The 18,673-nt window shown below is 32.1% G+C and overlaps 1 protein-coding gene across 2 annotated transcripts; it reads right to left on the reverse strand.

Annotated features, from left to right (window-relative positions):
* Nucleotides 1-655: 655 nt before the first annotated feature.
* Nucleotides 656-18,673, reverse strand: LOC117108610 (protein shisa-5-like). Of its 2 annotated transcripts, XM_033250688.1 has the most exons (4): nucleotides 18,549-18,673; nucleotides 15,710-15,857; nucleotides 5,089-5,240; nucleotides 656-4,907 (listed from the first exon to the last, which is right to left on the reverse strand). In XM_033250688.1, exons 1-4 carry the CDS (start codon nucleotides 18,601-18,603, stop codon nucleotides 4,615-4,617), a joined length of 648 nt encoding a protein of 215 aa, XP_033106579.1. In that variant the 5' UTR covers nucleotides 18,604-18,673; the 3' UTR covers nucleotides 656-4,614. The 2 variants fall into 2 exon arrangements, with proteins under 2 accessions (XP_033106579.1, XP_033106580.1); XM_033250689.1 differs by lacking the exons at nucleotides 15,710-15,857; nucleotides 18,549-18,673 and adding an exon at nucleotides 8,152-8,432.

The following is an 18,673-nucleotide window of genomic DNA, read 5'->3' on the forward strand; positions in this document are numbered from 1 at the left end:
TGCTGAGCCCCTTGGATATTGTTGCTAAGGTCCCACCAAACGACACGTATGTTTGTGAGACGCGTGCGCTAATTGGTCCGTTGTTAAGTTTGATTGACACTTCAGGAAATGTCTTACATTACTGCTCTTCAGCTAGAGGGGCAGAAATATACAAGATGCATTTGAAATGTACAAAATTATTTAAAAGTAATATTAAAAAGGTTTAAAAAGCAAGTTTATGTAGGAGGAGTCATAAATTGGAAGAAGTCATTTCCGGGAGATGTTTAAACATAGCTTTCTTAGAACATCTAATTTTGATTTTCTACTTATGGCGATACCATAGTATAAACACTAAGATTTAATTAATTTGACGGAGATAGATTATTTTCTGCATTCTTGTCCGGTTGATGATTGCGGGAGGCTGTCCAGATTTCTGGGAGACTCCCAGTACTTGTAGGAGACTTGAGACCCTGATATAACACAAGGTCCAGGAAATAATTCTCTTGTGGGTTTTCTTTGTATGTTACACACCGATGAAAATAATAATTAATCCAATATAGAGGGCATATTAAAAACGTTTTTGAATGGTTCAAATAATTACCACATTTATTGGAGCAATCAACTATAAAGCATACTTAGCTCCTACTTTCATTCTCATCTACCAAATGATGCAGTCTGGAAGAAGCGTTGTCAAATTGACATTTATTCATCATGTTCACTTCATTCATGCTTTAACTATTACAAACATGATACCTTGCAAGAATACAGAACTTACTGATAAAACACATGTGACCTGCTTTCTTATATAATTGTAAGCCCTGTACATGAAGTATTACTTATTAAAATTTATTGTTGAACTCAGTCAAAATGCATAGGCCTATTGTAAAATGTCAAACCTTGAATAAAATAAAAACAAGAGCGACCGCTCACAGGTCTGCACGCTCCTCCACGCCTAAATACGGTACAGGCGCAAGTTATTATATTAGGTTTTTGGGAAGAGCTAATAAGATACATATTATTATTTAGAATGTTCATTTCTACAAAATTAAAATATTTTAAAATTGGGGGAAAGAAAATTGAATACCAAGAAAATACTCACAACCTTTAACCGACCGCGCTATCCATGCGACGTGCCCTATTAGTGGTAATTGCAGTAATGTACAGTCCTTGCTGAAACCCCTGTTTCCCTGGGGTCCAACATAAAAAAAGGATGATGAATGTGTACGTATTTATGTGTACAAAATTTCCTGCATGTCCGTTCAAAACTGGTGACGCTGGACGCTTTTAAAGTTCTGGTAACAAGAACAGCAGTGAGGCTCTGGGGTCCCAATTATGAAACAAAACTAAAACCATTTCTATCTTGCATTTAATAAACTTATTTCAATATTAAATTATTTATTGATGATATATACAATACAATATTAAATAGCCTTGCCCCCTTCAGATTGTTAACTTTTTAAAATTATAGACATTTTTTAAAGTTGAACCACTTGAAAATTCTTACTTTGCTTGTCATTATAAGTGTATCACTGAATGTAAAGTTGTGGCATTTTTTTCGTAACCCTATTAAAGTAAAGTAGAGGTTCATTATAAATTGCTGAATTTCAACAAGTTTTAAGGTATAAAGATATGCAATGAATATTTTTAATATAAACTATACTGACATTAATGTTTGCAAAATTGCTCCATCTGATATTATGCACACAATCTAAACCCTGTCCAGATTTTCAAATTTCATTCGACCAAAACATGTGAAATGCCTAAATATTGTCATATGACATCACATCATTACCATATATAGGCACATGATGACTATATATGGGCATAGAACAGTTTTTTGTCAAAGAAAATTTGAGAGTGAACAGAGCTTTATATGGACATGAGAACAGAAACTTGGTGTATCATCATTAAAATTAATATCTTAACTATTAAGTTATCAACTTTCAAATACAGAGGACGGTTGACAATTCACTCAATGTAACACACATATCAACTCAAATACATGATGCTTGGCAAGTAATATATACAAATTAATTAGTAATCAATTAAAAATACTGATATAAATTCATTAAATACAAAATCAAAAATAGCACCTGCTACAAAAATAATTATAACATCTTCAAATCATAAATATTTAATGTGTTCTATGAAATAATATATTTATATTAGTTGCCATAGAAACTATTTGCAGAAATAATAAATTCTATAATGAAAAATAAAAAATGGGGAGTTTAAAAAACATAAAACATATTACAAAGAATTATTATTTTACAATACCAGTAATCATAATTTCCATATGTAATTTAAGATAAATATTAGTACTTAAATATGACTTTTCTTAATTTAATGAACTATAAATATTAATGGTTACATCAGAACAATATAATAATCATGCATAGCCGACTAATGATGAAAATAATCATGCATTATTGTAAACAAGACTATTTCTTTGCTTCACAGTATGACATACGGTAAGCATAGCCCCGACCATGCTGGGGCAGATGCAGGAATTGGTGCTAGTGGGTATGTGAGAGTACACATGACGACAGCCCCACCATAGTTGCGAACATTTTGAGAATATGGTTAATTTGCTTCTTACATCCAACTTACTAATCTCAAGTTATTACTATAGTTCTTAAAAATCAATAAAATAAAAAGATAGCAGAAACTATCTTCCACATCCACCCCACAGAAGAGGGGTGACAGAAATACTGGCATCAAAAAAACCTCTCTTGGGAACCCGGCTCCTCTGGCAGGCAATTACAAAATTGAATATTGCACAATTTCAAGTGCCAAAAACAAATAATTGTTAAAAAATAGAAAAAAATAAAAAACACTTCTTAACAATTTGATGCACACCACACATCAATAAAGATTTGAAGAAATTGAAGGCAAATAACTCACCCTTTGGGATTATACTGTATAGGCATGTTATAATGAAATCACTATGAGATTCCTTAGGGGCAACCTATAAATGTAGATGGCGTTAGCTTTTAGGAGTAGGTACTTAAAACGCCGCTTTGAGCAAGTAAGAGCACTCCTGAGGTCTTCCTGTAACAGTATTCTTGTATTAAGATTAAGTCATCTCAACAACACTTAATATGGATGTGTTATATGCATCTATGTTGGATTATGGCACATTACAAATGCACTATTATTATTATTATTACTATTATTACTAACAGATCTTATGTTAACAGATAAAAATTAATCTTATAATAAGTTGAGTAGTTATGATAATTCTTTATTCTACTTTAATTCCTTTGGTTTAAGTATGAATATAATACAAGCATGGTAATATATAGACTAAATATTTTAAAACCAACAATAATAATAACTCTTGTTTTAATATGTTTTTTCATGGACTTGAAAAATGTTGGTGGAAGTTGGAAAGATTGGAGAAATACTTCAAACTTATATAGATGTTTCCAAATCCTACAATGGACTCTTGCCTATTGCATTATTACACAACATTTAATGGAAGACTCAAGACTCAAGTGGAATATGAAAAATGAATATGAATATATAGTAGTAGTATTAGAAAACTTCCACAAATAAACACATCTGCAGAGCATTCCAACAACAGAGGGCGCTACAAACAAACAACCCTTAAAATTAGCTTTTATAGCACAATTACTCCCATAATGCACCTACAATTTTTATTTTGTTTTCATTCTTGTAAGAAAACACAACAAAGGCTTATGTATCTTGTAAGATCATGGAGGTATAAAAAAATGGAGATTCAACCAACATAATAGAATTAGCCAAGCTAATGCCTAATTACCTTTCTCCAACACCAAATGGCTCACTACCAGTAGGTTAAAAAAGCCTGCTATCTGGTTACCACAGCTGGATGTCCGCTTTCATTCGAATCATCACAGCTGCTTGTTCAGAAAAATAGCACTTTTATTCCATGGTCACCTAGCAATGTACACATATTTTTAACCACTTTTGTCTTATTCAAACCTCTAGAGGGCTTCACGGTTCGGAACTTGATTACTGGGTGCAGAGTATGATGAGTCTGGAGGGTACGTAGTCTGTAGGCTATTACGACTTTTTACCGTAACTAAAAATGCACAAAATGTACAGTGCCTGCACTGATAGATCAAAGGGAGCCAGTTGGTTCAATTTCATTTTTTATACCTTCATGGTAAGATCAACAACTACTGATATGTACTAATAATTCTGTTAGTATATTGCCCTTTGACATAGTCATGCGCAGGGTAAACTATGTGATGGTTTATTAGGTAGGAAATATACTTAATAAAAAAGAAAGTATAAACATTTTCAAAACATTCTCAATGTTTCCACATACATAACACATTACAGATGGCATTAATTTCTGAATCCGATTTTCATAAAGATAAGTTGACAAGATTAGGTCATCTGTAGAAATCCAAATCGTTTCCAACCAACTGTTTTACAGACAATTTTTGATTTGTGGTGTACGCACAGAAAACTAGAAAGAAATTACACCACCATTTTTCACATCCATTAAAAAAAACCAGACAATTGTATACCTTTACATATAAAATATAATTACAAACAGTATCCTTTACTCTATAAATTGTTCAAATGAACAATTTTACGAAACTATACCCCCTATAAATACGTGAATCTCCTACAAATGCCTCCTTACATGAAGGGTGCCTTTTCTGGATGGTAGTGTGGGTTAGATGGAGGTTGGTAGCTCGGTGCACCGCCATAACCCCCAGCCGTGAATGGATACGGTGGTGGGGCGTCAGGTGCCGATGCATTTTGATGGTTGCTTGTTTGTAGTACTGGATACAGGGGCTGCGACTGTGCAGGGTGGTGTCCGTAGGGAACGCTGTGTCCTTGCGGATACACATGGTTGGTGTGGTAGTTATTTATTTGAGGTGGGGGTGTATGGTTGATTATTGTAGTTGGTGTTGACTGGTTTGCTGGAGCTGAAAAATTAAAAAGTCATGACTTAGTCATAAATTATAAAATGTACTTTAAAGGTGAAGAGCATTAACGTAATGGGACTAGGCTATTAAAATTAATTGCAAGAGTCTTTAATATTAACTCTTTTACAATTTAAAATGGTTAATTAACAATGTATTATTTAAACAATCAGATAGTACTTACAGTAAGCTACCCTTGTTCGTGGAGCTTGTCTCATACTACGAGCACGACGCTTTTTATTGACACAGCAACATGAACAGAAGCAGCAGCACATAACGACGCAGACGAAGACAAAAATAAACAAAGCGCATATACCCCCTATCGTCACCCGTATGCTGGAATTATAGAAAAAGATAATTTACAAATCAGTTATATAAAAAGACAAAATATAATTCAGTAAAAAGTTCACCCAATTTGTCATATACAGTGTACGCAGCTGAAATATAAAAAATCCATTTTGTTTTTGTCACAATGTCATCACATGGGATAAAAACTAAATACAATACAGTAGGATAAAATAACCAAAATATAAAGTTTACAGACTAAAACAAACCAAACACACAATAAGATAGCTTGTCGGTACTACACAATCAGTAAAACTAACTTGTCTTTATTTTAATACTAATTTCTCATTCAATATTTTAATAACACTGATTATGAATTTGCTATCTAATTTCTGTATATTCTATATATGAAAATTACTCAAAGGGTAGGTGGGTGAGGTAATGGAGGGGCGGGGGAGGGTGGACTTAGACATGAGTCTGGCATATACCCATCTACCTACAATGAAAACCTGACAACGAAACTTCAGATAATCAGAAAGTTTTTTTTTTTTTTACATCCTGCAATCGACTAAGTAATAAAACTTAATCAAATTATAGATAAATCGCTAATGGTAGTACAGTAGTGCTACTGGTACAAAGCACTTATAATGCATTTTCCTTTGAGTTATAAAATGCGATATAACATAAAACTTTATTGTCACAGTGGTTTATTATACAGTTATTAAATAAATGCAAGGCAAAAGTCCATCATTCCAGAAACATACAGTTGATAACAAGATATTTTCCAGAAAAACTCCAAGCAGCAAATTAACATAGTCAAACAATAATAATAATAATAATAATAATAATAATAAGATTTATTAAGCGCACATCTCCACTAATTAAGGGCCATAATCCACATTCCTTAAAGAGAACACCCATGAGAATCGAAGCTTCCCTATGTGAGGCCTATGGGAAGAGTTGCAAAATGAGTAGAAGGTAAACCCCCTTATGCAAAGGGAGTGTCTCATTATCAGAAAGGGGGGGGGGGGCTCTGAGCAAGAGCAGTCTTCTGTTTGGGTTTACACTTTATACCTATTCCTTGCTCCTGGCAAGATTGTATTTTACTTTGTCAAATGAATATTATTATTATTATACTAAAAGGGGACTGTTCAATAACAGTAATTTTCTGGTACTTGAATTCTCTATACAAAATAAATTCTTTGAATTTTTTTCATAAATGGCATCAGGAAGCTAAATTTTTAAGATCAATTATTAACAAATGGAGGAAGTAATTGAATATGAAAGTAACAATTAAAAGGAAATAGCAATAACATGAATAATAATAGTAAATGTAATAGGCTGTAATGTTTAATAAAAAATATCATACTCTAAATCAGTGGTGACATTATCACTTTTATTTGCTCTATATTTTCCTATTCCCGACTGATCACTAATCGTTACAGTGCCTCCGCTGATTTGTTGCATCTCGTGTGCAACAAATTTCAAAGCCGGGGTGATTTTACTACAGTACATCGCGATGGAGTATTTCGTTGCCAGGCTAAGCTATGAATGCACACAGCAAACCTAACATACCTCAATTTACAGCACTGGTTAACAGTTATGAGATAACATGGTGATTGACTTATAAAAGAATTGAAAACAATGCTGAAATAATTCATAATACTGTTTACAATACATTTTAATCTATTAAAACGAATAGTCTACCAGAAGGTTAAGCCTACCTAATAATAGCCACTAATAAACTTCATTAACCATCAATTTATTCACCTTCATATCATGAAGAGCTGTGTCAGAGCACATACTACTAAACAAATCATTCTAATTGATCACTTAGCAACTGGTCTCGGCTGCAACCAGCACTATGGATTTACAGTATAGCAACCCCTCTACAACCTTTGATTAAAGGGTGACGGACATTACAAATGACTTTAATAAAGCAAGTAAATTTTGTGATTTCGTACACTGTAGAAAATAAAAGTCTTAGGAGCCATTATTTCCTGAAATGAAGTAAATAATGGCTCCTTCGGTTTCTATTGCCTATAGTGTACTCAAAAATTGACTATAATTGCTTTAATTAAAGTAAATTAAAGTGAGCAATATCAGCGTTTAACAGCCTAGCAAAAGCCACTCATTTACTGTACTGGCACAAAAACCGAAAGGTTCACTGATTAATCTCAGATAAGAAAGTATAATACATTCAGTACTCCAAGTATTGGAAATATACACCATCGTGTTGGGATTGAATATATCAACATTATGTCATCATTAGGAATGACTGGCGCAAGTACAGCAATACTTTGTAGATTATTAATATATTAACATTACACAACTTTATATCTATAGAATTATAAAAAAATAACAATATTAAATGATACAGGCCACATTATGTAATGTCCATACCTCATTTGTATTTATTTGTAGACTTAAGTAGTTCAATAGACCAATAGTTAAATAGGATGGAATCTAAAGTTTTTCCAGATTTTTTTTATGGCATTATTAAAGTGAGCAACATCAGCCTCTAACATCCTATCAGAAACCACTCCGTAACTGGCACAAATACAGAAATACTATGTAGAGTACAGTAAGTCATGTATATTTGATATGTAACATTATATTACACAAGTTTATATCTCAAAAAATATATGAAACTAACACAATAGTAATAGAAATATGAAATATAACAATATTAAATGATACATATAAGCCACATATAATGTATAAAATGTGATGTCTATACTTATTTGAGTTTGTAGATTTAAATAGTCCAACAGACCAAAAGTTAAACAGGATGGAATCCGTTTTTTTTTTTTTTTTTTTTTTTTTTTTTTTTTTCCGTCAGTATTTAAACTTTAGTATTATGTTTACTATTTGAAATTTCCAATTTGATTAGTATGCCATTAAAATGAATCTTAAATTTAATTATTCATTGCTTGTAGTTTTAAGCTATACTGGCACTTACTTTTTATATGAAACTCCTCCTGAATCTACATTTAATTCATCAGTATTATCAAAAATATCTGTATCTAGATCATCTCCCATTCTTAATAAACTCAAATTTCTCAAACTGGTCCCAAAATGATGTGTAAAAGGTCTGCAGGAAGGTAAAACGAAAACTAAATAGTGTTTGTGTATTTGGCTAATTTTGTGCCAAATAGCGAAATGAATTTCACGTGTGTCATGAGAATATTGGCGTAGCTGAAGGGAAGCATGCGTCACGGGAAAGTTAGACCCTGGTGACGGGAAGCTAGGTTATAATCGGCTAATTCAATACATCCTTACGTGTTTTCCTCAGACTGAAGGTGTTCAGCTCTACCTCATTTTACTTTTGTTTTCTAAGAGAGCATTATCAAATATTGGTGATTAAAAATCTTCAAAGAAACAAAAAAACAATCAACATAATTGAATAATTAACACCATAAAAGTGCTTTCTCAATTGGTTCTCTGTTAAGAAATCATAGCTCATTTTAAACATAGCCTATATTATTTTTCAAAGCATGTTGAGAATGAAAATATCCTGAGTTACACCATCTTCATTGGTTATTACTTTACACTAGATATACTCAAAATGCTTTAGTGGTTAAGATGCTAGCCTTTCAATCCCAGGGTCCTGGATTCAAACTCTGTCACTACAGGGTTTTTGCATGACAAAAAAAAACTATACTCCCTAAAATTTGATAAAGAGACAGTTTCTAAAAGCATAATTCTATCTTGGAATTGCCTAGTTAGGTACTTGCTGTTAGATGTGAAAAAATTTTTTTTTTAATAAATAAAGTATGAAATTTAAATATAGGTATTGAATTTATTTTCTAAGCGTTATTAGGTCAACACACACACACTATCTTTACAAGTACTACTGTATTTAACCACTTTGATGACTGAATTAACCACAGTGAAGTTGAATTCAATTACAGCTAAATAATGGAATCCTACATCAAAAAAACATAAGCAACAATTATGTTTATTCCCTTAATAGGAATTTGAAAATGGGAATGCAATCATGAAGTTGAGGCAAACAGTATGGCACTTTTTAAAATCTATATTTCTGTGTGTATTGATTACCAGAAGAGAAAAACATCAAGATTTTCATATGCTGCATATGACACATCATTTACCACAGAAGTAGGTCGTCATAAAAAAAAAAAAAACTGATGAGAATGACGATGAGTCACAGTTAACAAAATATGAATAATTAGACATTGTTTAGGTTGTAATTTAATTATGTCAATGATCTATTTTTGCTTTCTATATCACAAAAATATACCTGAAATAATAGGTTGATATGGTAATTGGCAGTATATTATATTATTATGAGTAATCTATTAATTATCAAAATAAATGGTCATGAATAGAATTGTTTCTTTCGGATAATTATATGCTTATTCGCTGAGTGTTTGCTTGTGTCCTTAGGCAAAAAACTTTACCTATGATTGTTTCTCTCCACACAGGAGTAAAAGGGTACCTCGTAGGATGTTGTGGCACTGAATAATAATTGGCTATGCATATTATGTATGACAGCACATCTCGGTATACTTCCTAAGGAGCAGGGAAAAGTTACACTCTGTGTTGATTTGTGATCCAGTAACAGGGATAAAGTAACATACATAAGGCCCTATAAAAAATAATATTATTAGTATATCACCCTATCTAGCCTGGAAAAGTGATGAGGGAGGGAGGCTTTTTTCAAAATTTTTTATTTTGCTAAAACCAAATATCACCCTCAGATTGTATGCTGGGCATTGATATTCAAAGAAAACATTTTTGAGATAATACAAACAATATCTAAAATTATTTAATAAAATTTTTTTTTCTTTCTTTTTAATTTTTAATTTAATTTTTTCTTTCAAAATTTTTTTTTTTTCAGTACCACAGAAGACTATAGCCTCGTGCTGCTTGAGATGTATTAGTTCTTATTTTTGTATTAAAATAAAATATTCTTGACCTGACTCTGTGCACAACAAAGAGTCAGCGACCTTGTCAGCTATTGGCCTCGATCTCTAGGCTGTATATACTAAACTGACGAAGGTAATGGCACTTATGATACGTTTCAGTTCCTCCTTTCGTGGCAAATGCTCCATTGTTTATCGATCGTAAAAGTTGATTTGCCAAGAGCTTTTCTGATCGTGAATATTAATGGTAGTATAAATCCCTAACTGATGATTTGTGAAATTATGAGTTTACAAAAAGGGGTTAATCAGACTTGTCAAGGGTCTCACACCGGCTTGCTTGAGATTTCTACTGGATTTGCTTAAGATTGGGCATTTTTTGAAAATCATGCGCGAGATCACGAACCTTATGGAAAATACAGTCAAGCATTGATATAACATATACCTTTACAGTGAATACATTGATACAAAGTGTCACTCTGATATTCCCTTTAATTTTCTTCAGTTCCTGCTGAGGCGGCATCAAACACTGTGACAATCGCTACAGGAACGCTATCGCCGATAGTTGTGTTTCTACATGTTGTATGCTTTTTTTAGAAAATAGCGCATTAAAAAAATATAATTTGAAGAAGTTCTGGAATGCGTGAGAATATATAGGCCTCGTATATGAGGTCCAGCAAGATGCGTGAGACTTGACAAAGTCTGGTTAATAGATACACAGGAGGGAAACACCCAAAAAACATATTTTTTTAATATATTAAACATACAATTACAATAGAAAAATTATGTCAGGAATGGCACATCAAGTTATTTAAAGTTAGAACCAATCTATTTCCAATGTGGACCCTTTTTATTTTTGTTAAACTGCTAATTTGTTCCTTCTATACAATCTATATTTTAAATTTTAAAAAATGATAATGAAAATAAATGTTGAATATTGTATAAAAATTTTCATAAATGTCCATTATTATAATTGATGATATCTTACCATATATGTACAGTACTTCCAAGGTGATTTTTCCTCTAATTGTGTATTTTTTATGTTTTTGTGTTGTTTTGATGTTTTTTAGAATCTGTAGTGTACAAAAAGCAGTTTTCTAATGTAGTTTATAGCATACTGGACGAATAAAGCTTGTGGATTGCAGCGCATTTATTCATTCAAATCAAGAATTATGAAACTAGTATTAAAATTTATCTGATATAAAAACTACAGAAATCTAAAAATGGCAGCTCCATTTCGATATAAAAAAGTAATTATACAGTTCAAATCTGAATAAGAGGATTAACCGTTCATTATTACTGACCGTTTCTTTCTTTCATACAGGAAAAGAAAAGAATATCAGGAAGCAATCTATGGTGTGTTACCAGGACTTTCATTATCAAAGCAAATTGAACACAATTCGATCCTTGCTTCAACAACATAGTGAGCAACTTCAACTTCTATTTTTACTCCCAGACCCATGTTGCCGATTTCAAATGGGTCCAAAGTACAGTAAACTTGGCCATGATGTTTACAGTTACTATCACTATAACACATGTCGATTACATTATAAACACATATTTAACATACTACACACACTCCACATACAGTACCTGTCTAATTGAGCTGGTGTATTCTCATTTTTTTAAATTACAGTAATTTCCTTTAATATCATATAATGCACTATTTCCCTCTACTTTCTGTGTGGCAAAACTTTTTTCCTATTCTTTAGTCAGGCTATATTCTTGAAAGATCCTCTGTATGGGGAAAAAATTATGATACAATTTTGTTTTCTCATTAGCAAGAGAATTTTGCACAAAGCATTTAGGCAGGGTGAAGGAAGGATTCACCCCATCCCAAATGGGGCATTCAATGACCACTGGCCCTCAATCCAAAATGCCAAATTAGCTCGCTTAGCCCCTCCATCAGGACATCTACCTGGTACATTCTAGCAGCACCACTCCACTGAGAATTTAATTATAACATTTCATGTTCAATATAGATGGAATGAAATATTCAAATGCCTGCAAACATTAACAGACTGTGAGCAATCATGTCAATATTTATTCAAGAGCATTGAAGTTCAATGTAAATATCAATCCATTACAGTAAAAGACATGCAAATACTTATATGGAATGAGTAATGATATGTTTGCCTTTCAATCAATGAATAAATATCATTAGGTTTAATTCATGTAATAAAAAAAAACTTGCAGTTGAAGGGCACAGCAACATAAATGTTTAATTAAAAATTGGATGCTATAATTTTTGTTGCAATACATTTTGTTAAGGGGTAATGTTCACCAGAAAGGCCTACAGAGCTGTTCCACCGGAGCAATGCTAAATTTTCCAATTTCAATGTAACAGATTTAGATATATTTTATAGAAAAATAACATTCATTTCACCTCATTAAACATATTTTATTTTATTAATTTCTGCAAAACAAACAGGTACAAACAGCAAACATCTATGTATTGACGTAAAGTGGCAAATGGATGACTAATATCACCACAAGGCATGCCAGTCAACACTCAAAACAGACTGTAGATGCCTCATTGTACAATTAATAATTAGTTACTGTAGGAATTACGAATCCAAAAGACACAGGGAAAAGGGGGATTCCCCTTAGGGCCAATTTTAATAATCAAATTTGCAATTGCGATATTGAATACCAGGGAGGGGACAATTCTCTGTTTTTCCTTTTGCATTTGTCACTATAGTAATAACAATACCGATAACAATTCTGACTACTGAGAGTAATTGACATTGCAATATCTACCTATATAGAAGGAGTAAACATATAGCAGGTCTGATAATACTGATTAGAAAATGTATATTCAGTACAATAAATAAGAATGAATGAATGAGGTATACAATAGCCTAATCTACGGACACTAGGATATAAAACCCTTTTATCAAAATTACTTCTGAATTTATCTTCACAAATATTTATCAACCTACTATATAGGAAGTACACAGTACAATGTACAATATTGCAAAAGAATTTCTAAAGTGTACAAACACCGTACAGTACAAAAATAGATTTTACTAAAATATAAGACTTTTTAACCAAAAAAACAAAAAAAACAAAAACAAAAAAAAAAGCCAGCAAGACTAACTGATTATCATTGGACTTTGGGCCTACAGTATGTAGCCTATACTAATTACTATACAATATACAACTTTTCAAGTTAATGGGTCTATAAAATCATAATTTCTACCATCCTAAGCCATAAAATGTCTGCCCTTTGACTTCCTTCCAACAAAAGTTTAAATCTTAGGGCTCATATCAGAGACCCTAATTGCCCCCATGTTTTGGATAAACTACAGACTAGTTGAACCCCTATTGGAAATTCCTGGAGCCATGGAGCCAAGAGTTATTCCATGATTGACTTGAACATTTTCATAACTGCCGTAGAGGATCAATACTGTAAATCAATATTGAGACACTTTCAAAGATCATCCATTGTTGACTGGCAAGGAAATTCATTATGCAGTACGAACTTTATTAGGCCATAGGATAATTAATAGAACAAGCACTCAATATGCAGATAGAGACATCATATTGGATAATAAATTCCTGTCATTCAAATCTTGCAGAATATTCTTAATATTTTATATCATCTTTTCACATTAGTCAAAAAATTATTGTCTCTTCATCACAGCGAGAATTGTAAATCTTGCAGAATGTTCTCAGCAGACATTTTAATATCATGAAAGTTAGAGGCACCTACCATTTTCACATCAACCACAGCTCTCTCATTTTGGTTAAAAAAATATTCAAAACCACACAGAAAACCCTGGTGAAGGCCTTTTAGAGCCCTTACCTGACTATCAAATTTTCTTGCCAAAAAACTAGTGTTTATGCCCATGGCTATTGTCATGATGTGATGTCATCATGACCATATTTACGCATATCACATGCATTTGTCTGAAAATAAAATTTCAAAATAACATACAATTATTTGGGTTCCATCATTGTAAATAATGCGACAAACCTTAAATTACAAATTTCATCAAATGAAATTTATAAGAAGAGTATTGTAGCCTTGATACAGAGAAACAAATGTCTTATCAAATCACATAAATTTTTATACCTCCTTGATCATGGTTAATTATACTGAAAGGCAGTAAAATGCAATCTATTCAGAGATAAGTGACTTAATAGGAATCTGAATCACTGGTCAATTACCTGGTCAATGAATATTTGGCCAGGTAACTGACCAGGCAATATATGCCTGCAAACATTTATTAGTGGTCAACAACATTAAAATATGCAGTCCAGTTTCAAGTACAATACAGTAGTAAAACCATCTATGTGATAATTATTAATGGACAGATCCATTCCACTGTTTTCTGCAGGCAGATTGATTATTATTACAGTTCACTGTATGAGACATGTGATAAATCTTATGTACTGTACTAGTGCCGATGACTGAAAGGGAATTTCACATTGTCTTTTACACTTTTTAATCATTGCGACTACAATATTTATAAATTGGTCATCAAATTTTAACTACTTGGGTTACAGCAAAATGCAGTGACACTTCAAAAATTAGTACAGAGGTTAAAGATTTTGAGATAAAATGGGAGAAAATAGCACATTTACAGTAACTATTTGGTTGGTGAATTGGTAAATTTACTGTCTTGAAATTATTCAAAACTATTTTTTTAAATTACGGAAATTCCAGCACGTTTCTGAGTAATAATGCCTAATACATTACATTAACTACTTACAGTACTGTAGCTAGATAATTCAAATCTTAATAACGGAGACAAAATTTAGGGTTGCAGTAATTTAAACGCCAAATCAAATTTTTTCTTTTATGCCGATAACTGTCAGGCAAATATCTAAATCGATGAGGTACATCATTTTGCAATCTTGTGTTTAAATTTAGAGTAATTTTATGCTCCATTCATTTATCATGCACATTCGCCATATGCAAGCAGTAAAGCAAAATTTGTCATTTCATAAGTTCAATTTCTTTTTGGTTGTGATTTGACTTATAAGAAGCATTTCAATTTTTCTTAAGCTCCTATTTTTGAAACTTCAAATTAAATAAAAGTATTACATCAAAAATACTACAGTATTTTAGACCGTGTTACATTAAATATCTACATATCAAAAATAAAATATTTTGTGCATTTATCTATTACAATAACATTAATAAAAATTGTCCTAGGTAAATATAGACTACTACTCTAGTATAATTTATGATGTTTGTCCAGTTTCAATACTGCATTCATCACCTAATGTCAGAGTGAATAGTGGGGATATTAATAACTAGGTCTCCAACAAATTACCTTTGTAGTTAATAATAATAATATAAATTAATATTATCCCCTGAAGCTTAACGAGCTCTTTAAAACTGAAGCCAATAATGGATGGTTCCATTCACTTTCAAGGGATGGTTTATAATGCCATACAAAAAGAAAATTTAACCACATATAGTACTAGCATTTTAGCAATTTTCCACCACAACTGAAGTTCAAATGAGAGTCCCAAGTTCAAACTTCTCTTTATTTGTCCCATACAAACGATCATACCCTTTCCATTCCAAGGTTCAAAAACAGATCATTTAAGTGAAAATACATCTGCCCTTCATACACAAAAATTTTACTTCAGTCTTTTTGTAAAACAAAAATCACTTACTTTATTGATGGTATGTGATGCGAGTCGCCATCACAACATCCCTCTTTGCAACAGTAAACTTTATCGAGATCATCGCCAGCAAAGAACTGTGGACAGCTGTATCCTTCTTTGTATTTACCATATTCCCAGTACCCTTCGCAATATTCACCTGTTATTGATTAAGGAGTATTGATACCAAATTATTTTAACTTAGTACTGTAGTTTATTTTAAGATCAGTGTCAAGCAAATCTAATAATATGAATTTTTCTACTATCAGTACTTTTTTAATATAATACAGTAAGTAATCCTCATCTGAAAATTATAAAATAATGAGAAAATATAATTGTCTTCAACAACATAGTGCATACCATTTTTTTTGCATCGATCATTAAATTGGCCATCAGCCAATGTAAGAATTTCGTAGGAAATAAAACATCTGTAAAACAACATATTTCTCCTACTGTATCTTGTATCACTTTAACATGTACACAATAGCCCAACAATTTTAATGTACTATCTATGGGATTCTACAGATAATTATCGCACCTCGTCATTTAGATACCAAAGCCCTAAACTACTGTATGCGCAAACACTGCTGTTCCCTAGGGAGTATCCCTACATAATCACTCATAATCACAGCCACAACAGTAAGCACCTATTTTATACTCCTGGGTGGAAAGACTAATGCTTGCTGTGAGTTAAATAATGTTGGAACTTAATACAGTAACACACATTAACTAGTCATAATAAAAAATAAAGACAAGGAATAAAAACAGGCTAAACCACAAAATACATTCTACTGCACTGCGGGTGCGATGGGATATAGTACCCAACAATGTTTCACACCTTCCTTGCTTTTCACTGGGATTTCTAATTTTCTTAGTTCCACATAGATTCATAAGGCCCTATAAAGAATATTATTAGTTTATCACCCTATCTGGGCAGGAAAAGTGATGAGGAGGGAGGCTTTTTTTAAATTTTTTATTTTGCTAAACCAAATATAACCCTTGGTTTGTTTGCTGGTGCATTGATATTCAAAGTAAAACATGATTTAGATAATGCAAACAATATCTACTAACTATTTAATAAAATAAATGAAAAAAATAAATGAAAAAAATAAAGAATAAAATTTTTTTTTTTAATTTCTAAATTTTTTTTTTTTTTTAGTAGTGAGACATGCCTTTCTATTATTTTTGTTAATCTGAATAATTGCCGTCCATGCACTATGCCTACATATAGTTTAGGTAAAGTGTTCCTTATAATTTGCATTCACAAATACTTAAAATATGAAATACTAAAAAAAGCTAACCACCCCAATTCCAAAAAATCATAATAAACATACAAAGTATAACGTTCAAAATAAGAGCGTGTGTGTCTAAAAAAAACAATCTAAACAGTAACGCTGTAATTATAGCACAATTTGTTTAAATATCTGATTTAATATCCTTCATATTCCATACAGTACTGTGGAAAAGACAGATTTCTTATAGTAAGGTCAAAGCAATGTTCCATACAGTACTGCGGAAAATTCTGACAGATTTCTTATAGTAAGGTCAGGGCAGTTAGGCGTGTCAATGAAGGAGCTGGACAGCCCTGGGTGATTTATGCATAGCATGGGTCAAATGTAAATGAAGTTCAAGTAGAAAACCAATCCAGTGTATAGTTTCCGCCAATCTATCAATTCATTTAAATAGCAAAAGTAAAACAGATCATCTGACCATTATCATCCATGGCCCTGAGATTTTAATATCTAACATTTTTAACTATCGTTTTCACTAAATTTGTACAGATTGTTATCAATAATATGCAGTTGCATAGGCCTACTTGACCGAATTTGTTATATTTCAGATAGTTCGCTATTATTCATCTTATCAGTGTTATGTGTTTAAGCTATTGTGGATGAGATGAAACTTCTAAAAAAAATTAATTAAATAAAATTAAATAAAAAGAAAAAAAAGAAGACAGTACATTCACAATTTTGATGTGAATGTTTATTCTATATAATTATATAATTGTTAATGAAACCAATTATATCTCCATGATAAAAAAAAAAGACACTGTATGAAAATTACTGTCTAAAGTTACAGTGCTGAGAAAACAAAGACACCCTGCAATAAGGTGTTACTCTAACTTCTGTATATTAATTATTGAATTGGAGCTTTCATATCAATTGTACATGCTAAAAATAGAAAAGGGAATATTTGCAACATTTGGTGATGGACTTCTATGATGGTAGCTCTAGAATTGGGGGTGGAGAAGGGTGCAAATCTATTTAAAACAGGGGCTTCAAATGTGGGTCCGTCAAGGGAGGAAGAACCGTTGAGGGTGCAATTCAAGCACCCTGGCAGAGAATTTTGTTCTGAAGGGATTCTGTTTTCCTTTTCATGCTTGGTTCAGATTACTTCATGTTTTGTTTATATCGGTTTAAAATAAGCCAGGGAGTGCATCATGCCCACACAAACACATTTCTACACTTTATCGTAAAGTGACCCTGGCCTCTATACTTACATTTTTTCGATGTAAAATACTAATGTAAATAAAATACTACTTAGGTAGTACACTTTTAGCTTATAATAATTAACTTTAGAACAGTTCCCACTCAACAGTCCTACAGTAGGACCTACTTTTAAGTTTTAGCGACGAATCTTCCAATTGTTCGTCTGAAAAAGTAAAGAGACTGGCTAGTGTCGGTCACCCGCCGAAGTTGGTAACCACATCTACACTAGCACTGCAGCAGTGGCAACCTCTGCTTATTCTCTCATTTTTCATCCTCAAATCATGTAAATAGAGAATTATTTTAGAATGGACGATATTGATAATGATATAATTAATCAGGGTTATTATAACTTCAATATTTACCTGAAACACACGATAAAATTCCTCCGATAAGAAGAGAGGCTGATACAATCATCATCACTATCCGACATGTTTTTTAAATATAGCGCCATCAACGATCTGTGAATTTTTATTCGTGTCGCAAAAAC

The sequence above is a fragment of the Anneissia japonica genome, unplaced genomic scaffold (assembly GCF_011630105.1).
Source record: "Anneissia japonica isolate Jap-2015-1 unplaced genomic scaffold, ASM1163010v1 scaffold287727_len1644234_cov201, whole genome shotgun sequence".
Taxonomy (NCBI): domain Eukaryota; kingdom Metazoa; phylum Echinodermata; class Crinoidea; order Comatulida; family Comatulidae; genus Anneissia; species Anneissia japonica.

Bases quoted from the DNA above. Each gene is read 5' to 3' on its own strand.
- LOC117108610 (XM_033250688.1), bottom strand. From the start codon at position 18,603: ATGATGATTGTATCAGCCTCTCTTCTTATCGGAGGAATTTTATCGTGT. The intron at 15,858-18,548 runs GTAAATATTGAA...AATCAATAACAG, and splicing joins AATTTTATCGTGTGTTTCAG to GTGAATATTGCGAAGGGTAC. The intron at 4,908-5,088 runs GTAAGTACTATC...TTAATTTTTCAG, and splicing joins ACGAACAAGGGTAGCTTACT to CTCCAGCAAACCAGTCAACA.